Consider the following 26,222-nt stretch of genomic DNA (forward strand, 5'->3'; position numbering starts at 1 on the left):
TGAGCTCTGGAATTTGGCTATGATGTTCCTGGGAGTTTTCATTTTGGGATCTCTTTCAGGCAATGATCAGAGGATTCTGTCCATTTCTATTTTGCCTTTGCTTCTAATATATCAGGGCAGTTTTCTTTGATAATTTCTTGAAAGATGTTGTTCAGGCTTTTTTTGATCATGGCTTTCAGGTAGTCCAATAATTCTTATATTATCTCTCCTGGATCTATTTTCTAGGTCAGTTGTTTTTCCAATGAGAAATTTCACATTTTCTTCTATTTTTTTACTTTTTTTATTTTGTTTCATTGTATCTTAATGTCTCATAGAGTCATTAGTTTCCACTAGTTCAATTCTAATTTTTAAGGAATTATTTTCTTCAGTGAGCTTTTGTACCTCCTTTTCCATTTGGCCAATTCCATTTTTTAGGGAGTAATTTTCCTTGGTAAATTTTTGTATATCTTTTCCCATGCTATTGACTCTTTTTTCATTATTCTCTTGTATTACTCTCATTTCTTTTCCCAATTTTTCTTCTACTTCTCTAATTTGCTTTTTAAAATCCTTTCTAAGCTCTTCCAGGAATTCTTTTTGGCCCTGAAACCAAATTATTTTTTCTTTGAGGCTTCAGATGTAGCCACTTTGACACAACTGTCCTCTTCTAAGTTTATGCCTTGATCTTCCCTATCACCACAGTAACTTTCTATAGTCAAGCTCTTTTCTTGTTTTGTTCTGTTTTGGTTTTGCTCATTTTTTTCTGGGGTTTTGTTTTGTTTTGTTTTGTTTCACTTTGGTTTTTCGTGTCTTGGTGTTTTTATGTGAGAGCTGGGCTCTGATCCTGCACTGTCCCCAGCTTTTTGTGCTGGGGCTCTGGGTCTTACTGCTAGCTTTCACTGGGCTTCAAGGCTTAGCTGTTTGCTTTCTCTGGAGGATAGGCTTCCCTTCTGACTTGTACTGGGAGGTGAGGTCTCTCTGTTGGCTTCCCCTGGGTGTGGGGTTTAGCTGCTGACCTGCTCCAGGGGTGGGAAGCCTTGATGCTAGATTATTATGGTAACAGAGTCTTTCTGGTATCTGGCCCTGAAAGAAGGATCTTATTTCTGGTCTGCCCCAGGGGTGGGGCCCTGCTTCTGGGTTGCTTTGGAAACAGGGCCTCTCTGCTGGTAGGTTCCAGGGTCGGGGTCTCGCTGTTGGCCAGCCCCAGGGCAGGACTTCACTACTGGTCAGCAATGGGGTCAAGGCTTGTGCTGGGGGTGGGGCTTTGCTGTGCTGCACAAACTGCTCACTTGCCTAGGGGGCTGCTAGGGGCTGGTGGATTGCCCCGGGTTTTGAACCTTGCTGCAGGCCCTCTGCTATGAGGATGGCTGCTGCTGCTGCTCTTGGACCTTGCTTCCCTCCCACCCCAGTAAGACAGACCTTTCCCGCATGGCTGGTAAGCTGCTTCCTTGCACCTAGATCAATTCTGAGGTGGTTTTCTGGTTGTTTAGAGGGAAATTTGGGACGGCTTCAGGGGCTTCCTTCCTCACTCTGGCACCTTGACACTGGAAGTCCTTAACATTCTTAACAGCAATCCAAAGTTGCAGAATCCAAGAATTTCAGAATTGAAAATACCTTCACGGCATCTACTGCAATCTATGCCTGAAACTAGCTAAGAAGTGATCATACAGCCTGTACCTGAACACTTCAATGAGGGTAAGCCCCACCTCACTCAAGGCATCCCCTTCCACTTAACACAGCCCTATTTATTAGGAAGTTTGTAGGGGGAGCGGGGGGTTTCGCATAGATCTACTATAAAGAAGGAAGCTTCAAGTCTCAAAGGAGGAAAGAACATCCACAGGAAATTCTGAGATCAGGAGCTGGAGTCCGGCCCCATCACTAAGTCTCTGGGCCAATCTGGACAGGCCACAAGAACTTTCTGGGCCTGAAAGACCTCTACTGTGACATTCCATAATACTACGAATCGATGACCAATCAAACACAAGGTCAACCTAAACAATGCCTAGAAAAGACGTTAGATAGAAGCCTGGACCACTGGCTCTAGCTCCAGCTCTTCCACTAACTAGAGGGGTGGGTTTGGGCAAATTAAGTAAACTCTCGGGTCCTCTTGTCCTTCCATGCAAGTGGAAGGGAATGGGTAGAAACACCTCTCTGAGGTCTCTTCAAGTTCAAGTTCTCTGACATAATCTCAGCACTTTGCTCACTTATCCTGGGTAACAAGGGCTATCAAGGCAGCCTATGTAAGAACCTGTTTCATTATAAATATAAGTAAATTGGGGGCAGCCAGGTGGCCCAGTGGATACAGCACTCACCCTGGAGTCAGGAGGACCTGAGTTCAAACCCAGTCTCAGACACATAACACTTACTAGCTGTATGACTCTGGGCACGTCACTTAACCCCAACTGCCTCACCAAAAATATAAATAAATAAATAAATATAAGTGAATTAATTCAACTAAAAGACTAACATTATTCAACTCCACTCACTTGTCCCCTTACCAAAGCAAGGAATCTAGGAGAGAACCAGGGCAATACCTGCAGAGTTAAAAAGACACCAATGGATCACAGTCTGCACTGCTGAAGGGAAAGGCCACATCAGTAGGACCACAGTTCCACTGAAGAATGCCAAGGTTGGTACATATTTCTATTGGCTACTTTGATTGTATCATTTCTCTTGCTGAGTATTAGACTCTTTGATGATAAAAACTGTATCTCTGACTTATCATGTATCCTTAAGCACCTCATACACAGCTTTTCAACTTGTGGGCCCTAAGCAAGTAGTATATTATTATCATTGATAATGCCAGCTCATATTTCCATATCAATTGTTTACAAAGCAACTTTCTCCCAACAATCTCTATAGCAAATATAGTCACAGTCTGATTTTTCCAATCAATTTAAACCTCTTACAAAATCGCTTAAATATAAATGACAAGAAAAATAGTTCTTACCAGTTTTATTTGCTCAGCAAGCTTGTCCTGGGAACTCTCCGGGGGTAGGTCCACTGCATTCTGGATTGGGGTCTGAATTGTTGGTGCTGTAGCTACAGCTAAACCTGGGGGCTTGGAAACAACTGGGGATAAGGATTTGGTTTCTGGGGAAGTTCTATTTGTCTGCAAAGGATATACAGAGGGTAGTGCCGTGCCTGAAGAAACTGATGGTGGAAGAGATGAGAAAAGCAGAGAATCTGCCAGAAGATGCTGAGCAGCCTGTGCAAGATCTACAGATGGTCGCAGCAGTGAAACAGTCTGTCCGGGAAACATTTTGTTACTCATGAATATAAAAAGCTATACTGAAATCAGATAACATTTTAACATTTACATCCCACTAGAGGTTGCAGACCAAGCAGTCTCAAGTTATAAATCTGACAATTTAATTTCAAAAAAGTGTTTATAGTTAAAAGCACTACAACAAAAAAGTCCAGTTCCTTGCAGGTGAACACAAGGGAAATGATCACACAGATGATCATTTAGCTTATCACATGTAACTAAGAACACCCACAAATCTAGCAAATAAAAATAAGGTTCTGTGTATTTGAAGTAAACATTTCATTATTAGATTATAATTTGATGTAGTAAAACCAAAATCACTGAATACCTGCTGCTGTACTGTAGCCTGAGATTGAGAGACTTGTGCGGGTGGCTGTCCTTGCATCTGGACGTGGAGTGCTGGCATGTGAGGCTGGAGAAGGGGTGCTGGGGGCTGGCTGGCTGGAGCAGCAGGAAGGGGTAGGTTGGGTGGCTGGGTCTTCACCAGAATTGGGGGCTGGGGCTGGGGCTGGGTCTCCATCATCTGCTGCTGGGGCTGCTGTGAGATCTGCAGGGTTGATGGCAGGGATGTGCCCGGAGCATTGGCAGGCTGCAGCCGCCCAGGAAGCTGAGGTGGAGGAGTATGTAGACTTGCAGCATTCTGCACGGGAGGACCTTTGGATGGATCATAGTGCTGTTGGTTTTGTTTCTGTCCAGTGAGCTGTACAGCTTGAGGAGTGGGAGGCATTCCGCCTGCAAACCCAGAAGAAATCAAATAGCAATTTTAAAAATGCCCTAGTTCAATGGAAATTCATCTGAGAAAATATTAGGCAGGAAAAGAGGAAATACTTGAGGATTTTAATACATTATACCCAAAGATTATATCGCTTTAGAAAACCTGTCAAAACTGTATTATGTGAGCAAGTCATTTAACCTATCTGGGTCTCAGTTTCCTCATCTGTAAAATGGTTGGACTAGATGGCCTCTAAAATCCCTTCTAGTTCTAAAAATCTATGAACAATGAGCTATAAATATCACAACAAACAACATGAGTCTTTTTGCTCAGTTCTTTCAGTGACTTTTAAAAGTAGCTGATTTGAAATATTATTACATTTTACCTTACACAACATTTATTGCCTATGAATGCTTAATTTACTTTTGAATTCCAAACTTCATCCTAAATCAACACAATCACAGAGATAGAGAAGAACCTTAGGGCTTCCAAACTCCAGCAATATGTCAGAATAATAACAATGCTGATAGCTCCAGATCTTTTGGTCTGAGTCAGGTGACCCATGGTGGGATGGAGGTGACACCTGGAATTTTCAAAAGCTAAGACAATGGAGCACGAGCTCTCAAGCACAAGCTCACAAACTGCCAAAAAAGAATGTCCTCATGTATGGATCTGACATCAGACTCTATGTCTGCTGAGGACAAACCTAGCTAATTTTAGAGAAGCCTAATATCAGAAAGTTAGCTAAGTAATAAATTCTTTTGATGCAGTAAAGTCATAAAATTGTCTATTGAACAGGTAGATAGGGGTTACAATCTGCACTGCTGGAAAAAATAGTCACAGTGGTGAAACCAGAGAGCTTTTGAAATACTGAATAGGTTATACCGGATGTTCCAAAGGTCTTGGTGCAGGTTGCAAGCTTTTAAGAAGCTTTGGAACACCCTGTATTTACGTAGTAATTTACAGACTCTGATTAGATACTTTCAGTGATGGGAAGCTCATTATCTTACAAAACATCCCATCCTGTTACTCATATTGTAACAAAATCTGCTTTCTGATGAGTTTACGCCAACAGGAATACTATCAGTTTCTCCCTCTTCCCTTTTTGTGGCTAAATACGCCTAGTTCATTCAACCATTCTGCATAACATGGTTTTTCTAGATCTCTCACCATCCTGCTCACTGGTTTCCTCCAGGTACACACTGATTTTTTAATGTTCCTTAAAATATGGTGCCTAGTACTATAAATTATTAAGCCAAATACAGCGGAACTACTATCTTTCTTGAAATAAACACTACAGTTATCTTAATGCAGCCTACAGTTACATTAGCTGTTTCTTTGGGGTTTTTTTTAGCAGCCACAGCAGTGTAGGCTTAAAATGGGTTTCTGCCAATGAAATGAAAATACTCAGATATTTTTCCAAATAAATTGTTAAGTCATAACTGCTCAATCCTGTTTTTGTGAAATTGATTCTTTGAATCCAAATGCAAGACTTTATATTTATCTCTGTTAAACTGTATCTTGTTAACTTGGGCCTATTATTCCCTTCTATAGAAGTCTTTCTAAATCTTCATTTTGTTATCTAATGTCTTAATTATTCCTACCAGCTTTGTGTCATATGCAAATGAATAAGTATTCTTTCTATATTTTCATCAACATTAAGGAAAATGTTAGACAGAACAGGGGCCAAGAATAAAGCCTCCAGAAACTTACCTCCATTAATCAATACTCCGTAACTTATGGTTGGTTCACCCTGTTACAAATGCACCTACCCAGACTACCACTCAGCTCTCCACCATATCCACAAAAATTTGAATTTGTCAAATTTGTCAAATGCTTTGCTAAAATCAAGGTCTCTAATCATACCAAGATAGTTATACTACCTGTAGCTCTACCCATGTAATAACGAATCCAAAAGTCTAATAAATTTTAAAGAAATAAGATTTTTTTACTGTGAGATTCCTTTTAACCTTTCTTTTTTAAGTATTCACAAATCATTTGTGTAAGAGTCCATCACAGAATTCTACCAGGAATCGATGTATTCTTCTTGCTCCAAAAACAGCTAAAAATGCCCCTTTTAAAATTTTTAACATTTTTGGTGAACATTAGCTTGATCAGGCATTAGAGTTATTGACATTATTCCTACAAGTGTGTGCCCTGTTGGATTCATCTTTGGTTATTTCTGCTTCTCCTTCCATCTCTTCTGAATGTCTTTTTAAAAATCTGAACTCCTTAGTTCATTCTATAGACATTTATCAAGTGTAGATTATATGCTAGGTGTTGTATGAATACCTAGATGATACACAAAAAAAAAACATGATCCTACCTTCATACAGTTTAGAATCTAATAGGAGAGATGAGTCATTACAGAAATAACTTCAACACGAGATGTAAAACAAAAATGGAATAAATAAAGTATAAAATGCTATCCATGGTAGTTGGGAAAAGGGGAAAATTATTTCTAGCTATAGGATCAGGGAAAGTTCCATAGGTGAGACTGCATTTGAAATGAGCCTTGAGAAGAAAGCTAGAGCTGGAAAAGGGAACATTTGAAACAGAAGAAATAGATTGGGAAAGGAGAGATACTGGAGAAAAAAAGATGGTTAGGAAGTTGAGGGAATATTAGTCCCCAATGAAAAAAAATACTCTGGTCCAAATAAATTTAACAAGCAAATTCTATCAAACATTGAAAGAACCATGTTTACCTATATTACAAAAATTATTCTCAAAAATAGAGAAATAAGGCATTCCATCAAAATCATTTTATGAGACAAATATTGTCCTGATACCCAAATCAAGAAGAGACAAAGCAGAGAGTAAGAACTATAGACTAACTTCATTAATGATGAACCATTTGAAATAAAATTTTAGCAAAGAAATTATAGCAATATATACTTTTCAAAATTCATGACAACTAAGCTGGATTCATAACAGAGATGCAAGGATAGTTCAACTCAGAAAAATAATTAACATAATTAATAACATAAACAAAAATGTGATACATTAATGATGGAGAAAAAATTTTTAACAAAATAAGATATTCATTTGTGTTAAAAAAAAAACCTTTAAAATATAATCAAAAGTACCTAAAACCAAGAGCTAGCATATTTGCAATGGAAAAATACTAGTAGGTTTCCCTCAGCATTTCTATGCAGTAATATAAAGGGAAAAAAAGGACAAACTAGTAAGAAAAATTCCATTCAGAATAATTATGAAATGCCTAAAATATCTGAGAATTAGCCTATCTGGACATATTCGGGACTTTTCTAGATAAAATTTTAAATACCTCCTTATAGTAATAAAGACTTAAATAACTGGAGATTCATTGCTCACAGTAGAGCTGCAATGATGTAAGAAGAATGGTGATATTAAACTAATATGGTGCTATACTAAACAATTTCCTAAGGTTTTACTTTGAAGAACTAGATAAAATAATGACAAAAATTCATTTGGAAGAACAAAAGTCTAGAATCTCAAGAGAGATAAGGTAGAGGGAAGAGTAGGAATGAAGGGCACAAAAGCATTACTAAGTTTCAAATTATGTTATAAAGTAATAATCATTAAAACTCATTGACACTGGTTTCAAAAATAAAAAAAATACATCACTGGAAGAGGCTAGACAAGCAAACATAGCAACCTAGTGTCAGATAAGCCCACATAAATACTAGGGGAGGAACTTATTTCACAAGAACTATTGGAAAAACTAAAAAAGCAGGTTGGCAGAAGTGGTCTTAACACCACATACCACCACAATAAGTTCCAAATGAATATTCAAACTAAATATAAATAGCCACATAATAAAAAAATTAGAAAACAACAGAAGGTACTTTCACAAATTGGGCTAGTAGAACTAAACAATGAATAGAGCTCAACACAAAAAAAACAAAGAAAACAATTGTGGAAAAAGCATGAACAAAATCAGTGCAACTAGATTTTTTTAAAAATACTGCTGAGTAGAGAAAAAAATCTTTGCATTTAATATATCTGAAAAATGTAATATATACAGGAAATTGGCACTAATATATAAGGCCAGGAGCCATTTTCCAATAGATGAGTCAGTCAGTCAACTGTAATTTCTTAAGCTCCTACCATGTGCCAGGCACATTCTTGACTTTTCCTCCAAAGTTTCTACGATATTCACTAACTCTGGTTTGAAATCAGCACTTGTTACCATTTCTAAGTCTGTACATATACCATGAAAACCCATCACCCAGCTCTACAGATATAATAAGCATAGCATGCTAGGTACTCACTTATACATAAGAATCTGTAGTCAACTAGAAATCCAAATTAGAGTCCTAGACTCACCCACACGAAACCTTCTGGACAACAAAATATGTACATGGCTTTTGGTGACAGAATACCTTGTGCTGTTGGCATTAATTGCTGAAGAGGGACTCCTGAAGTCACAGCTGGATACTGAAGGGCCACCCCATGACAGCCCACATCAATCCGACGTCTCTTAGGTGAATCTATAATATTTAAATTCCATTTGTGGCATCATATGAGAGTTGCAGGTTTATTTTTACAAAGCAAATACTGTATTAGAATGTTTTTAATATAAGTACACAAAACTATAATTTCATAGAACACATGCAGCAAACCCAGGAGAATGTATTTCAATGACAACATGTACTTCCGATAACCAAAATGATTCATCAGGAATTGTATTACATCTAGCAGATGTTATACCATTTCATTCACAACAAGAACAAATCAGATTTAATAATGACTCAAACAAGAGACTTGAAACTATGACTAGCAAAGTTCTGAGATGATAAGTACTAGATGATTTAAAAAGGAAAAGTTGTTTAATTCTAGGTTATTGACATCTTGCAAGTTTAAAAAATGTACGTTGGTTCAAAGCTACATACCTGTTTGGGTCATTGCTTGTTGTCTCTTAAATGTTTCAATTTCAAAAGTAGTCACAGTTCCTGCTACTGGCGAACCTGTGTGCATTTGCTTTTAGAAAACAAAAACGTTATAAATTTTAGTATGCATTTAACTGATATGACAGTGAACTTAAATAATGAATCTCTCCACTAATTCAGGTAGTTCCTATGACCAAAAAAAAAAAAAAGCCATTATGACCACGAGGTACCTGCGGATCATAATAAGTCCCTAAACAAAAGTCATTCTCCCTTGGTTCTTATTTGGTAAAAGAAAATAAGCAAGGCTGGTGAGTTTTTCAGCATGTTTTTCATTGGCTGAAGAGGAAGCAGAATTGTTCTCCACAAGCTCTGTCCAAGGCATGTCATGTCCAGACTCACATATGTGACATCAAATGTATGAATGAATGAGGGTTAATTCATTGGTAAAAATATCTGTATGTCAAAACTCAAAGTGGGTTCAGTGCTCCTGGGAAAAGCGATTATATCCGCCTGGCTGGAAAATGCTCATTAAGCAAACCATTAAGCAGAAGAGGGCAAGCACAATGTAATCCATGACACAAGTCAGAAGGAAGCTTAGGTAAACTCTGTGGAACAAACATGGTCCTTTCACATGCAAAGCCTCAGTCATCATCAAAAATGTGGAAAGAAAAATCATGAAACCCTAAAGAATCCTGGGTGCATAACATAAAGGCGCTAGCTTTACAAGTTTCCCAAGTATAATTTTTTTTTTTTTTAAGGATCCAATATTCCATTTGGAACAAGGACCCAATCCAAGTCAGAACAAGAGAGGACCCTTGTCTCCTTGTCTCTCGTTCTCTCCCTCCCTTCTTCCCTTTCCTTCCTTGTCTTTCCCTCCCTCCCCTCTTTCCTCCTCTCTTGCCCTTGGGCAGCATGATGAAACAATAGAATCACGAAGGAAATCAATGATATTGAAACAGTTACCCAAATTATTTTTTTAAAGCCAAGGTCACAGATACCAAGGTAAGAACCCTTATGTTAGAAGCAGTTTCATCTATTACTGGTGCATTCCTTGGGGTGAACTAGCCGCTACACCAAAACCCTGACTCGGCTATACGTTCCCAGCACTGTTGCGACTAGGCATAGAAGTAAAGCAGAGAGAAATGCGCTTCTTTAATGATAAAATCCTATCCACTTCTAATGCTGAACCCTTTGATGGTGTCAAGGACTTTGGTGACAAGAACTTTCTTTTCGGCTCCTTTAGGAGTTGTAGCTGTGGAGCCCACTTCAGTAGTCAGTTGCCAGGCTGCCCCTCCACAGGGGCTACTTCCCAGCATGATGGCTGGGGCACTGGGCTGGAAGCACTGCTCTGCCCAAGGCTCTTGGGGTCAGGGTCTTGGGATGCCTCCATGAGGGGAGATGGTAGCTAAGCTGCAAATACAGAGTTCTATTTGCCTGGCACATGCTGCCTCCTGCTCCTCCCAGAGGAATCCTCACTGCTTCAGCTAGCCTGGCCCTTCTGCCCCATGAGCGGCAGATGGCTGACAGTTGGTGCAGATGACTGGCAACCTCCTTCCACAAGATCCCCTTCCCAGATAATTGCTATGAGGGATGGACTAGAAGCAAGACGAATGATCAGGAGGTGCTCCCGCTTCCTGGGTCTATTGGTGGCTGTTGGTCAGCAGTTGTTGCTGGTGGTAATGGTGGGCCCCCTCAATGATGGCTGGAGGGACTGGGCCGGAAACAGGACAGGTGGGCTGGGGGTGCTGCCACTCCTAGAGCCCTTGTACTCATCACTTGACTATCTCCCTCTTCTGTATTCCTTAACCAGACATTTCAGTACTGTTCTCACTAACTCCCTGTACATTCCCATTCCTTTAGCCTCACCTACGTATATCCTCAACCCTGGACTACTTCCAATAGCTATCCTCACAATAAGATCCTAGACCCTACCAATGAAGCTGTAGAGATCTATGATAATGTATCAAAAGGATCTTTCTTAATCCACTGAGATGCTTTTGGGTATCACTTATGATATTTAGGTTGCAAAAGCAGCACATTTGGGAGTAAGGCTCAGAAAGACTTTGTGGTGGGGAAGGACAATCAGGACAGGGGTAAGGAGGCAATACTAGCAACCGCTGGTATGATAACTGTTTTTTAGAGTAGATGAGGGGATGATCTCATTAGTTGATCACTCTAGGAGTAACAAGGAAAAGTTTCACAAAGAATGTAAGGTTTGAACACATACATCAGGGATGGGAAAATCTTTAGTAAGTGGAAAGTAGTAGATAAGGCACTCCAAAGTACATAATGGAAGAAGCAACATTTTAGAGGCCAAAAAGTATAGGCTGTATAGCACAGTGCCTGGTATATAGTAGATGCTTAATAAATGCTTTTTGAATGAATTAATATGTTCTGAGTATAATAAACAGAGTTTTGGTGGAGCCAAAAAATTATGCACAAGAAGAACAGGAATAAAGATGGAAAGAAAGGTTATGAGACCAGGTTGTGGACTTTGAATTGAATGCTAGACTAAAGAGTTTAAACTTTATTTTATAGACAGTAGAGAGCCATTAAAGGTGCTCCATTCAATTGAACAAACATTTACTGAGCCCTACTACATGCAATGCACAGTGGTACATGCCAGGGATACGAAGATAAAGAAAATAATCACAGCCCTCAAGAAGCATGTATTTTACTGGGACAGGGAAGAAGCATGGCATGTACAAAAATAGAAGCAAGTCTACCTGCTTAAACAAAACTGTGCTGCTTTGGGAATGGGTGATCTCACTATGTTTGTTGTACTTAGTAAGTCCTTTGAAAGATGAACAGTAAAAAATTCTGTTATTTGTAAAACATAGGATCAACAAGGCAGGAAATGGGACAAGTATGTAAATTTAGTCCTAGGACAAGAGGAATGCATTTTCCTGAATCAATACAAAGCAATCAGAGGCTGTAATTGTATATAACAAAGAACCTTTAACAATTTTTTAAAACTTTAAAATTGTTCCGTGAGAATTCAGTTAAGAACATATTACTCTTCTTCTACGAAACACTAAGAAAAATGTATGGGGAAATAATTACTGAGCTTGTTTTATTTCTAACACTTCATTTTCTGTTCTTGGAATAAAAACATCAAATATTTATAAACACAACTATTAAAAGAACAAGTTCCAGTAAAGAAGAGAATTTATAAGAAGTATTTCTCTTAAAAGAAGTATGTTTCCCAGAGCAAACAAAATCTACATTTACATTCAAGACAAACTACAAGTACACAAAAAATCATAAAAGAACCAAAGGTATCCAGAAATAAACAACAACAACAAAAAACACTCAAGGTGAAATTTAATGAAAGCAAGCCCCAAATCCAAAAATAGGATCACGCAATTTCCTCACTTTTCAGAGGAAAGAAAAATAACAATGCATTAAAATTCTGAAGTTTAAAAAAAAAACCTTCAAACATATGTCCTTGATTAATAACAAGGTATAGGTTCTTGGAAAACCACTGAATTCTAGGAAATACCAAATCTGGATGAATCTAAAATCTGGGATGAGACTACATTTGAGAACCATCAAAAAGTACCTGAAATGGCTGCTGGGATGAAAAAGCAGCAGAAACATTTGGAGGAAGCTGGGTTGCAATAGCAACAGGAGTCCCAGTCTGCCCATCCTTTCCTGTCACAACTTTTACCTGAGAGGAGATATTTGGAGAGGAAAGGGGGAAAAGGGAAAACAATTTTTAAGTTGATCAGTACTATATAACCGCTGCCCGCTAAAATGGGTGGAACCTCAGTGAAGAGGGGACATAATTCAATCTTCATGAGAGGATACTCTTATTCCAACAGAATTTACTTTAAGAGCCTGTCACTGATAATGTAGATCTGAAGTTCAACTCAGGCTGGTAACATTTCATCCCCACCTAGTAGACAACAATAGTTTCTCAGGATGGTCTTTATCAAGAAGAGCCTGAACATTAACAAGAGACAAACCCAGCAATTGACTACCCTGGACCCTAAAGCCTGGATCCTAAAGCAACAGACTTTCCCCATAGGGAAGGAGGTCTTCGGGGTTTGCAAGTGCTTAAAAAAGGAAAAAGAGAGAAAAACAAAAACTATACAGAGGACAAACAAAGAAGCAGTGACATATTATGATTTCATTTTATCACAGGATAGAATCAGTCATAATAATTGCTAATATTTACATAGTGCTTTCAGGTTTGCAAAGTACTTTAAAAAAAAAAAAGCTTTCAACAGTTAAGCTAATGAAAAATCTTTCAGGAGAAACAAGCTACTTCCCTGAGTGAGCCTATTCAAATCTAGTACTCAGTAAAATTATATTAAACTGCTCTAAAATCAAATAGTACTTTACATCAAGGGTGCAGATACAGCTTGGGAGTCAGAGAAAAAACTGAAGATGGTTGAAATGAACCAGAAAGAAAATCAGATTGATTCAGCAAATAACTCCCCAAAATCAATGTGATTAATACAAACCACAACTCAAAATGTATCCTTAACCTAGTAGAAAATAATAGTCAAAGAAAATAATAAGGACTTGGAGTCCTTTTTAAAAAATCAACTTAAGAATTTTAAAATGCCCACTCATTTCTCATTCTCTGACATACTAGCTAAATCTCTGATAATTCATCTAAGACATTAATGGCTGCCAATGCCTACCATTCCCAGGAGTAGTTTCATGATGGAGGGAGAAGTGAACCTATGTTTTCACTGGTGTAACAGAATGAAGAAGGAATGCATCTATCAATGCAGATCAGCAACTGTTCTGCACCATGTAATAGGCTGCCTGGGAAACTAAAAGGTGATTTGCCCAAGCTCATAAAGCTAACGTGTAGTATTGGCAAGACTTGAACCCAGGTCTACCTAACTCCAAGTCTAGGAATCTATACCACCAAGCCAGATTGCCTTTTGGTCTTTATATTTCAAAAGGGATTTCAGGAGAGTTCCTCCCCAAAGGAATGAATTTCCAGTGAGAGGAATTCTCACCACCATATGGAAGTTAAAGAGGGAGATAATCTGGGGACAAGAACATCTTTGGACAGTGCCCTTCAAATCACACCATATAGTCAACCTCCTACCCTATCAACCAAAAGACTAGCCCTTCCCTGCTTGGCAATTTCAGTCAGGATCCTGTCATCTAAAGTTTCAGAAAGAGCTAAAGGTGTTAATAGGACTTCTTTGCCAATGGAAAACACAAAGCTTTGGATGATAGAGATCTGAATAAGTAGAGAAAGATGGGACCCTGAGGGGAGGGTCTTATCCAGAACAGGGGAAGAATGTGAGAGATCCCTGGGAAAGAAGGGATTCGAAGGTTGTGGGGGAAAATGAGAGCAATGGAAGGGGCATAAAGGTAGGGGGTAGAAATGGGAGGAAGTCCGGACAGTGTCTTGGGGCAAGGGCACCAAGGGCAAAGGGAAGAGCTTGTAGACCTGGAGTCAGAATATCTGGGGTCAAGTTCACTTCATGCCACTTACTACAAGCTAACCTCAGGAAAGTCATGTCACCTTTCAAGCCTCAGTTTCCTCATCTATAAAATGAGGGGGTTGTACTAAAATGGCCCTCAAGGTCTCTTCCAGCTAAACTGATTATCCTAGGATCTTAAATTCTTTCTTCTCTCAGTTTCCCCATCTGTAAAATGGAGGGAGGAATTGGGTTGGGAAAGGGTTGGACTAGATGATTTTAAAGTTTCTCTCCCCTCCCCAAACCTAGGGTCCTTCAAACTTCAATCTCCTTTAGAGTGTAAATTTAGGGAATTCAAACCCAATCAGTTATGGTTAGTTCACCTGATAATAAAATGAAAAGGATGAAGATGTTACAAAAGATATAGCATTATCCAGATAGTTCAACAATTTACAATGTGTTTCAAATTTTGAAATATCAACCTAAAAAGGCTTCCTTGTTGGGAAGAAAGTTCAGTTCTAGTCAGGAGCAAAATAAAAATCTTAAAAAATGAATGTGGGACTGGTATAGTAAAGCAGGTCTCAAAGTGGTCCAAGGACCCCCGGGAGTCTGAAGACTGTCTCAGCAGGTCCAGAAGGTGAAAATATTTTCCTAGTAATATTAAGATATTATTTGCCTATTAAAATGCTCCTCCCTTTTCCACCTACACATCTGTATAAGGACTGACATTTATCATATACTTCAACCATAACAACATATTGTAGCAGATTGAATGAAGGTGTAATATGAGATTCCAGCTGTCTTCTACTAATTCAGACACTTAAAGAGATTTGCAAAAAATATGTAAAACAATGCCATTCATAACACTAAATTTTTTTGTAATTTTATTATTTTTGTTTTAGTTACTTTTTATTAAAATATGTCATTTATGTTAACATGTAATTGGTTTATTATTGTTAGTTTAAATTAATTAATATTTTAAGATGTCTTTAGTTCTAATTGATAATATGGTAGATATCAATGGCCATAAACAAAACAAACAAAAGCTCTTTGGGTCCTCAATACTTTTTAAGAGTATAAAGGGTCCTGAGATCACAAGTTACATAACTGCAGGTGTGGTGGAAAGAACGATGGACTCATTTCAAATCCCTGTTCTGAGAGTTGTTAAAATCACTTCTCAGAGTCTCAGTTTCCCCATCTATAAAATTGTGATAACAATACTCAAGCTACAACCTGTTGCACAGGGGCATAAGAAAAGTGCTTTATCAACCTGAAAGCATTACAGAAAAGTGAAAAGGCAACTGCCACATAGAGCAGGACAAGTTTTGGATTGGGAGACAAAGGAATTCACATTCCCACATTCTCTGCAACTTACTAGCTCTATAATCTTGAGTTGGAGGAGAATATCTAGTTGGAGTTGGAGGAGAATATCCAGGAGGCTCTGCCAGGCTGAGGGAGCCTGAGAAACCCTGTAATTTCTCAGCTCCCTGGCAAACTCTCTGAGCCGGCTCCAGTGACAAGAAAGCCGCACTAAAGTTTCCAACAAGGAAGTCATAATCATAATCACCTTGAGTAAATTACCTAATTTCTCTTGCATTTTCTGGGAGTCTCCTTAACTGCAAATTGAGAGGTTGGAAGAAGTCATCCCTAAAGTCTCATTTAACTCTAAAATCTTATCTTCCCTTATATCTGTGGCATATACCTAGCAAAGACCTGTTATATTTATGAAACACTGAATTAAAGCATTTTTTAAATAAAAATGTGTTTCTTAAAAATTGATGGGATATTTTATTCTCAAGATTAAAGACTTGTATAGTGATTTATTTTCTGACATCAATCCCACGTGTAAACATTTTAATAACCTGAAAGCACATTTAGTTAACTTAATTTACAAAAAAACATTTTTCACTATAAATCAATTTATGGATTTCAAATATCTCTAGCAGAATTTAACATGCAGGATTCATTCTTCAAATATAAAAGGAGAGAAAATGGTTAAAGTTTTAAATTTACCATATTTTCAGGCAGCTAGGTGGTACAGTGGAGAGAGCACTGGCCCTGAAGTCAGGAGGACCTGAGTTCAAATCTGACCTCAGACACTTACTAGCTGTGTGACCTTGGGCAAGTCACTTAACCCCGATTGCCTCTCCTTCAAAAAAATTACCATATTATCCCTTTAAGCTCCTAGTTCAGATTCTATATGACTGCTTCTAAATTTAAAACTCTCAGAACTGATAGGAGAATTAGTTTAAGTATCAGGATCTAGCCTGTTGCAGCTTTTCTTTTAAGACTTAATATTTTGCCATGGACAGATATAAAAGGATACCCTCCTGATTCATCATAGATTTAGGATCTCAGTTTTGAACATTTGTTTCTTCCTGCTGCTACCAAAATTCCTAGCACTACCAAAAAGCCTCTCCCACTGGTTGTTGCTATTATCTGCAACCAGCCTTAAACCCAGGGCACATTTTCCTTATTACATGGGAAAGTAGTAAGTGTTAAATGATATCAATGACATCAAAATCAGTATTTTCTTTCTAATGTAATCAGAAAAAAAAAGTAATACTGGAAATAGGAGAGGTTTGGAAAGAAAGCATTCTGCATCAAGGACAAATACTAGTAGATTTTCCTATACAAAAGCACATCTAGAGCTTACACCTTGAAAATGAGAAGAGGACTAGTTACATACTTGGTATTTCCTTGTTTAAGAACTTTTTTTCACTTAAATATCCTACAGACTGGCACTATTCTCAATATCAATTTCATCTGAAAGAAAATTACTGATATTCCATGTATATAGCAGTTTTTCAAAATTATAGTTTTCAGTAACATTTTAATAAATTTCACTGATTAATTTCTGCTGCACACAGTACACCCATTATATATCTAATAACATATACATATTATTAAGTATTAAACTTCTTACCTCATCATTAATGACTTTAGATTGTTCTTCCTCCTCTTCTTCAAAATCCAAGTCATTTTGCTTAAGATATGTGTGTAAGGGTCCATACAGTTTCTTCTTAAAAGCTAGGAAATCCATCATATTGCCTTGAAGATGTTGTAAGAAAAATAATTCAATCAAATACTCCCTGAAGTTTTCTTTCAGAGCTTCCATTTCTCTGTAATGATGATCCAGGCATTGCTTTCTCATTTGAGCTGTATCTTGAGACGCTGGTGGAATTTCCTCCAATTTTTTAGGTACTTTTTTCACTCCTATACTTCCTGCAGGAGCAAGAGAAAGGCTGGAAAGACCCTGTGGTACAGCTGCTCTAGAAGGGCTGGTAGGTCCAGGGGGTGGTGAAGTCATCCCAAAGGCTGAAGAGCCTCCAACTCCAGATATTAAGACACCCGAAGGCCTCTCAAACCCCATAGGTCTATTCAACTGCTGTCCTTGAAACACTTGCTGCTGTTGAATCAGTTGTCCTTGAATAATACTACTGATTTGGGGTGGCAAGCTGGTCGTTGCAATGTGACTAGGGCTAGTCAAAGGCTGCATACTGGCACCACTAGCTACCGGGCTCTGGGGTCCAAGATGGTGAATGGTGCCGCCTGTCTGGGTGTGGGGCTGTGAAAGTCTGCGTTCTCGAACGGTAATAGGGGACCCCGCATGCTGGAGTTGAACCTGTCCTCCCTGAGCAATCTGGGCAATGCCTGAGCCCTCCTGATATACAAAGTGTCCACCATTCGAAGGGCTCAAACTGATCTGTCTCACAAGGACACTGGCATCCACAAAGCCTCCAGTGGGGCTGGAGCTGCAGATACCCAGTCCCGGGCCAGGAGTGCCTGCCCGCACACCCTGTAAGGCCTGCACTGGCCCAGAGGTGTGCTGAGTTGGGCTTTGAGACTGGACTTGTTGGGGCAACGGGGAGGTAACTTGTATGTAGGATGGGGAGCCATGCTCAAACCTCCTTGGCTGAGAATTAAACTGAAAACCTGGAGAAGTTGGATTGGGGATTGGCAAAGGGGTCAGGGTGATCTGCTGGTTTCCTCCAACTACTGGTCCAACATTCTGAAGTGTAATGTTTACATTCTGACCAGTTACTGGACTTCTACTCATAAGCTGCTGTATTTGGTAACTGGGCGACTGTGGTGCAGATGGGCTTGCTGAAGGAGCAAATGGAGCTGCAGGGGACTGGGGTAGATTTGAATGGGACTGCTGGTCTTCCCCCTCACTGCCTGTGAAGGACCTGGACCTCTGGAGCTGGACATTCTGAGGACCGCTGCCATGGTGCATTATCACTTCTTCTTTAAAATAAATTCTAAACAAATACATAGAAAAATAAAATTCAGCAAAAGAAAATATGGCTTCTAACCAGCTATATCAGAAATCTTGGAGAACTTCAAAAGTTTACCATGTGATTCAAAATATAAAAGAAACAGATTTATTTCCCTGATTTTATATCAAATAAACCATCCTCAATGGTAAACAACACTTGGCAATAAAGCCATCTTAAGTAAACTTTTATGCACAGTTGTGTCTCATTTCAGATGTCAAATGCTCAACAGCAGAAGTATAGTGAAGCTTTCTGACATCCTATTTATGACTGCCAACTGATTGCTTTAATCCTTTCCAGTTGGCTAGTGGGTTTTAGTTTTGTTTTGCTTAGGAGGAGATGGTGCTGAGTTTTCATTGGTATAAGGAACTCTCCTTAGACAAAACTCTCTCCATTGATCATGCATCTGTAATTTACAACCAAGTCCCAACTAAATCCCATCTTCTACAAGAAGTCTTTCCCAACCATTCCAGTACCCTCTCTCTGTCTCTTAAGTATTTCCTATTTATGTGGTCTACAACTTGTCTATGTGTATATATATATATATGTATATATATATTTGTTTGCATGCTGTCTCCCTCATTAGAATGCGAGCTCCTTGAGGGCAGACACCATCTTTTGCCTCTTTTTGTATCCCCAGTGCTTAGCATAGTGCCTGACACACAGCAGGCACTTAATAAATGCTTGTTAACTAATGACTGGATCAAAGAGCTAAATGGAGAGATTAAGAGATTGCCAGCCTCTAGACTCTGGCACCAGCCCTGTGTCCACTCCACCAGGCTGTCTCTCTGTGCTGTTATTGTATTAAGCCTCAAATGGGGATAAATGTGCTCACAGTATATTTTGGCTTCACCAGAACTGAAGATTCAAACACTGCACTCTGAGAGGCAGCATGGTGTATTAGGTGCTAGATTTGGCATCAGTGGACCTGGATCCAAATCCTCACTGTGATCTGCTCACTTGTGGGATCTTCAGAAAGTCCCTTAACTTCTAGGGGATTCCTTATCTGTAACATGAGATCCTTTCCAGCTCAGAATCTATGATCCTATGAATACCCACGATACTTCATTAATGGATTCAGTTCTTTTGTGATGTTCCCTCTACTGATTACCTCTAATTTCTCCTCTCTATGTCTTGTATGCACATAATTGCTTTCATGGTGTCACTCCTATTAGACTGTAAATTTCTTGAAGACAGGAACTGTCTTTTGATGTTCTTTGTACCCCCAGCATATAGCACAGTGTTTGACACATAGCAGGCACATAATAAATGCTTGTTATCTGAATGACTATCTACTTAAAACTTTGAAAATTTTATAAAACAGACTTACAATGGCCACTATACAAATGAAATGCAATAGATAGACAGACAGACAGACAGACAGACAGACAGATAGATAGATAGATAGATAGATAGATAGATAGATAGACAGATAGACAGACAGACAGAGTTTGGAATAGTTGGTGTGAATTAAAACAGCTCTCAATGCAACACATTCTAACCATTGCCAACTGGTCTACTCAGTCCAAGCTCTACAAGGGAAGCAGCCTGCAGTACTTGGCTACTCCCAAGCCTAAGGGGTTGGCAAGGCAAAGGAAACTAAATTCATCTCTCTGAATTCTACCATAATTTGGAGCTAACTTCTAGAGGCCAGGAGGCCACCAAAAATATGGTTCATAATTCACCTTATTTTTCTTTCAGAATATGTGATAAATTAGGTTGAAATGTTTTCAAGTTATAACAACTTTCAAAATATACCTTTCCATATCAAGCACAGTACATCAGATAAAGTAACACATTTGCAAGCAGTTTTGGCACAATTTTTTTCAGCTGATGATATGCATAGCACTCTAATTACTTATATGAGAGCAAGAACATCATAAAATTTAAATATGAAAGCCAAAATTTGAGATTATACTTATTATGAACAAAGGCAGATGATGAGTATTCTTATCCTGTCAGATATATTGAAATGCTATTGTGCACATCAGATTGTGTTACAAATATAACTTTAAAACAGTATTACCTGATATTTAGCCCTGTGTTTTGCTTCCCTCCTTCCTCCAACACCTTGAAAAGAAAAATGAAAATATTTCAAATTCAAATTTAAGTAATCAATTAAGCAATCAACAAGCACACATTAAATAGACAGGGATACAAAGATAAAGGAGAGAAGACAGAAGACTGGTAAAGGAAGGGATGGAAGGGAGGGAGGGAGGGAGGAAGGAGGGAGGTGAGAGATGAAAAGAGCAAGGGAGAAGGAAGGGAGAGAAAGAAGGGGAAAGAAAGGAGGGGAAGGTAGGGAGGAGGAAAGGAGGAAAAAAGAGAAGGGGGAGGGAGGAAGGGAGAGAGGGGAAAGCAGGAAGGGAGGAAGGGGAAAGAAGGGAGGAGAAACAGAGAGAGACAGAGAGAAAGAAGAAAGGGAAAGGGAGAGAGAGAAGGAAGGAGGGGAAGGGGAAAGGAGAGAGAAAAGAGAAAAGGGAGGAGTGAGAGGTAGAGAGAGGGAAAAGAGAAAGAAATAGAGAGAAGGGGCAGGGTCAAGACGGTAGAAGGAGAGGCAGCATTTTTGCCTTAGTTCCTCCACCACCTCCTCCACAATGACCTAGAAAGCACACCAAACTGAATTCTGATTGGGAAAGCCAAGAAAAACTCACAGGGAGTCATTTTTCCAACTCAGAGTAGTTTAAGAAGATAGACTGAGAGATTTGCAGACACTGGGGTGAGGGCTGGCCAGGAGCACAGCACAACACAGCAATAGTGTGGCAACAGGAAAGCAGCACAGGGCTGCGGCAATGGCAACACCAGCAAGGAGCAGCTCCAGCATCCAGGGGTAGCAAGGGCATGAATACCAGGGATGAAAGAGATCCCAGGAGACCCTTGTACTAGACTCCTGGAGCAGGAACAGGCGCCATGAGATAGCTCTGTTACCCATTATCCAGTGCTGGGTTACAGTTTCAGGAGGTGAGAGGACACAGGGAATCAGAGCCCTAGTTCTGAGCCCAAGAACAGAATAGGGCCTCAGTTCTAAACCTTTAGGTCTACACATATGCCTGCAATGGAATAAAACAGAGCAGGAGACCAAAACCAATTAGTTTCCCCAAAAGAGGAAACCAGCAGTTCAGTGACTCTGAATATGAAGAACTCTCCAGTGAGCTAACAACGAATAAGTCCAGCAACAGTCTATGGAAACTCAACTACACGCAAGCCAACAGACCCAAACCTAGGTCAGAAACCTGCAGAGCTCAGAGTAGGAGGGCAGTGAATAGACCCCTTCTCGGATCACATCACTTTGGAAGAACCAAAAACTTAACAGGCCACCAATCTGAACTGTGAAAATAGCAAAAGGACATAAAAGACAGATGTTCAGGACAGAAACATCCCCCACTTCTCACCCCTGCCACCAGAAGTAAGCAGAGCTCAACACTAACATAAAATCCAAAGTCACAAAGTAGACTGGAAAAATGAGCAAAGAAAAAAAAAAAAAAAGAACCTGACCATAGAAAGCAACTGTGGTGACAAGGAAGCTCAAGACACAAACACAGAAGAATACAACGACTTAGAAACATCTAAAAACAAATCCTCAAAGAAAAATGCAAATTAAATGCAAGCCCAACAAGAATTCCTAGAAGAGTTAAAGAAAGATTTTTAAAAAGAGAAAAAAATAATGAAATGAGTGTTAGAGGATAAATTGGGAAAAGAAATGAGAGTAATGTAAGAAAATTTTGAAAAGAAAATTGAGTTTGATAAAAGAGGTACAAAAAAAACTAATAAAAAATAATTCCTTAAAAATCAGAATTAACCAAATAGAAAAGAGGCAAAAAAATGCTAATGAAAATAACTCCTTAAAAACTAGAATTGAGGGGCAGGTAGGTGGCGCAGTGGATAGAGCACCGGCTCTGAAGTCAGGAGGACCTGAGTTCAAATCCGGCCTCAGACCAAACACTTGACACTAGCTGTGTGACCCTGGGCAAGTCACTTAACCCCAATTGCCTTAAAAAAATAAATAAAAATTTTTAAAAAAATTAAAAAAAATAAAATTGGCCAAATGGAAGCTAATGACTACAAAAGACATCAAGAAACAATAAAACAAAGTCAAAAGACTAAAAAAGTAGAAGAAAGTGTGAAATATCTCATAGGAAAAACAATTGACCAGGAAAACAGACTAAGGAGGGATAATTTAAGAATCACTAGCTAAGAGGCAGCTAGGTGGCACAGATAGGATAGAGCACTGACCCTGGAGTCAGAAGGACATGAATTCAAAGCCAGCCTTAGACACTTACTAGCTTTGTAACCCTGGGCAAGTCACTTAACCCTGATTGCCTCAAAAAAAATAAATAAATAAAATAATCATTGGACTACCTGAAAGCCATGAACAAGAAAAGAGCCAAGACATCATATTTTAAGATATTATAAATGAAAACTATGCAGATATTTTAGAATCAGAGAGCAAGGAAGAAATTGAAATAATCTACTGGTCACCTCTTGAAAGAAACCCCAAATGAAAACTCCTAGGACCATATGGGTCAAAATCCAGAACTTTCACATCAAGGAGAAAGTACTTCAAGTATCCAGAAAAAAAAAATAATAATTCAAATATCATGGAGTCATAATCAAGATCACACAAGATTTAGAAGCTACCACGATAAAGGACTGTAGGACATAGAATATGATATTACAGATGGCAAAGGAGCTAAGATTACAACCAAGAATAGCCTACCTAGCAAAACTGAGTATAATCCTATGGGCGGGGGAGGGGAGAATGGCTATTTAATGAAACAGAGGATTTTCAAGAACAGAACTGAACAGCAAATTTTAAATTCAAACACAAGAGTCAAGAGAAGTACAAAAAATGAAACATGAATAAGAAATCATAAGGACTAAACAAGATTAAACTGTTTACATTCCAATATGGGAAGATGATATGCATAACCCTTCAGAACTTTATCATCACTAGAGCTATGAGAGAGTCTATTTAGACAAAAGGTGCAGGTGTAATTCTATTATGTTGGGATGATCCCAAAAGAAGAATGGATGGGTGAGAAATGGATGTGCTGGGAGAGGGGGGAATAGAAAGGAAGAATAGAGAAAATTATTTCATGTAAATGCGATATGCAGGGAAGAATGTATACAACGGAGGGGAGAATGGGGGATGGTGAGGAGCAAGCAATACTTGAACCTTACTCTCCTCTGAACCAGTTCAAAGAAGGAAAACTAAATATACACATACAATTGGGTTTACAGAAAAGCAAACCTATTTCTTAGTTGTACATGGCACCTTTACAAAAACTAACCATGTATTTGGGAGTTAAAAACCTCAGAAACAAATGAAGAAAAGCAGAAATATTAAATGTACCTTTTTTATCATAATGCAATAAAAATTACATTCAATAAAGGGTCTTTGAAGCACAGATTAAAAATTGAAAACTAAATAACTTAATCTTAAAGAATGAGTGGGTCAAAGAATAAATCATTGAAACAATCAGTAATTTGTTATTAAAGATAATAACAATGAGACAACAAACTAAAATTTGTGGGATGAAGCCAAAGTAGTACTTTGGAGAAAATGTATATGTCTAAATGTTAAAATCAATAAAACTGAGAAAAAGATCAACAAATTGTGTACGTAACTAAAAAACTAGAAAAAGAACAAATTAAAAATCCCCAATTAAACACCAAAATAGAAACAGAGAGGATCAAAGGAGAGGTTAATAAAATTTTATAATTAAAAAAATGAAACATTGAACTAATATATAAAACTAGGAGCTAGTTTTTAAAAAACAATAAAGTAAATAAATCATTGGCTATTTTGGTTTAGAAAAGAAAGAAGAAAACCAAATTACCAATATCAAAAATGAAAAGGGTGTGGGGCAGGTAGGTGGCACAGTGAATAGAGCACTGGCCCTGGATTCAGGAGGACCTGAGTTCAAATCCGGCCTCAGACACATAACACTTACTAGCTGTGTAACCCTGGGCAAGTCACTTAACCCCACTGCTTCGCCAAAAAAAAAAAAAAAAAAATGAAAAACGTGAATTCACAACCAATGAAGATAAAATAAAAGCAATTATTCAGAACTATTCTGCCCAAGTAGATACCAATAAAACTGACCATCTAAATAAAACGGATGAATATTTACAAAAATATAAATTTAACAGATTAACAGAATATACAATAGAATATTTAAATTACCCTATCTTAGAAAAAGAAATTTAACAAACCATAACGAAAAAAAACCTAACAAACCTAAGGGAAAAAAAAAAACAACAGGACCAGATGGATTTACATGTGAATTCTATCAAATATTTAAAGAACAATTAATTCTAATACTACATTAACTGTTTGAAAAAATAGGTAAAGAAGGAATTCCTCCCAAATTCCTTCTATGACACAAATATGTTCTTGACATCCAAACCAGGGAACATCAAAACAAAGAAGAAAAAAAAAACCACAGACCAATTTCTCCAGTGAATATTGATGCAAAAAATTTTAAATAAAATATTAGCAAGGACATTGCAGCAATATATCACTGCGATCATGCACTATGACCAAGCTGGATTTATACCAGGAATGCAGAGCTGTTTCAATAATAGGAAAACTATACGTATAATTGACCATATCAATAACAAGAACAACAAAAAAATCACACGATTATTTCAATAAATGTAGAAAAGCTTTTCAACAAAATACAACATCCATTCCTATTTAAAAACAAAACACTAGAAAACACAGGAATAAATGGAGTTTTCCTTAAAATGATAAGTAATAGCTATCTAAAACCAAAAACAAACATTGTCTGTAATGGGGATAAGCTAGAAGCCTTTCTAATAAGCTCAGGGGTGAAGCAAGGATGTGTATTACCACCACTACTATTCAATATTGTATTTAAAATGCTAGCTATAGCAATAAGACAAGCAAAGAAATTGAAAGAATAAGCATAGGCAAAAAGGAAACAAAATTACCATTTTTTGCAAAAGAGAGAGCTAACTAAAAAAAAATGAAACAACTAACAACTTTAGGAAAGTTGCAGGACATAAAATAAACCCACATAAATCATCAACATCTCTGGATGTTACCTATATAATCCAACAAAAAAGAGATAGAAAAAGAAATTCAATTTAATGCAACTACAGATAATATAAAATTTTGGGAGTCTATCTGCCAAGACACACAGGAACTACATGAACACAATTATAAAACACTTCACACAAAGCAAGACAGATCTAAATGCCTGTAGAAACATTAATTGCTCACAGGCAGGCGGAGCCATGAAGCCTGTGTAGAGAAGAATTACAGTCAAGTGGTGACAGAGACCATCAGACTTGCAACCATTCCAGGAAAGATCTAGAAAGATACTTTTATCTGGGATGGACGACCTCAGAAAACATGTCAAAAGGGATGGATGACCTCAGAAAACATGTCAAAAACCTGGGAGTGAAATGGTATCATCACAGAATATAAAGGGCCCAATATATAGCCCATAGTGGTCGTACTACAGAAGAATGGTAGTATGTATGTTTCTAAACTACTAGATTTTGAGTAAGTCAAGGGTAGGGAACCTGTGGTAAAGGGCCACACTTGAGGACCCAGAGGGCCACATGTGGCCTTGAGGCTGCAGGTTCCCCACCCGTGGAATAAGAGAACCATAGTGGATAATATCCCAATGGTTCAAGATGTCCTTGATCATCAGCCATTGGTTTTCCAGCTAGATTATACCAGTGGCTATTATC

At 38.3% G+C, this 26,222-nt stretch overlaps 1 protein-coding gene across 8 annotated transcripts in view; it reads right to left on the reverse strand.

Annotated features, from left to right (window-relative positions):
• LOC114029642 (E1A-binding protein p400-like) overlaps positions 1 to 26,222 on the reverse strand; it is a 122,920-nt gene that overhangs the window by 78,926 nt on the left and 17,772 nt on the right. For 5 of the 8 annotated variants that reach the window (XM_027844203.1, XM_027844200.1, XM_027844205.1 and 2 more), the window contains exons 1-7: positions 20,524 to 20,559; positions 17,147 to 18,482; positions 12,390 to 12,497; positions 8,831 to 8,918; positions 8,321 to 8,428; positions 3,573 to 3,976; positions 2,927 to 3,223 (exon numbers count right to left, since the gene is read on the reverse strand). In XM_027844203.1, the coding sequence (XP_027700004.1) occupies positions 2,927 to 3,223; positions 3,573 to 3,976; positions 8,321 to 8,428; positions 8,831 to 8,918; positions 12,390 to 12,497; positions 17,147 to 18,457 (2,316 nt within the window). In that variant the 5' untranslated portion in view covers positions 18,458 to 18,482; positions 20,524 to 20,559. Of the gene's footprint in view, positions 1 to 2,926; positions 3,224 to 3,572; positions 3,977 to 8,320; positions 8,429 to 8,830; positions 8,919 to 12,389; positions 12,498 to 17,146; positions 18,483 to 20,523; positions 20,568 to 26,222 lie in introns of those variants that run through there. The other 3 variants (XM_027844204.1, XM_027844202.1, XM_027844201.1) reach the window with 3 other exon arrangements.

The sequence above is a fragment of the Vombatus ursinus genome, unplaced genomic scaffold (genome assembly GCF_900497805.2).
Source record: "Vombatus ursinus unplaced genomic scaffold, bare-nosed wombat genome assembly UNPS02014935.1, whole genome shotgun sequence".
In the NCBI taxonomy this organism is placed as follows: Eukaryota; Metazoa; Chordata; class Mammalia; order Diprotodontia; family Vombatidae; genus Vombatus; species Vombatus ursinus.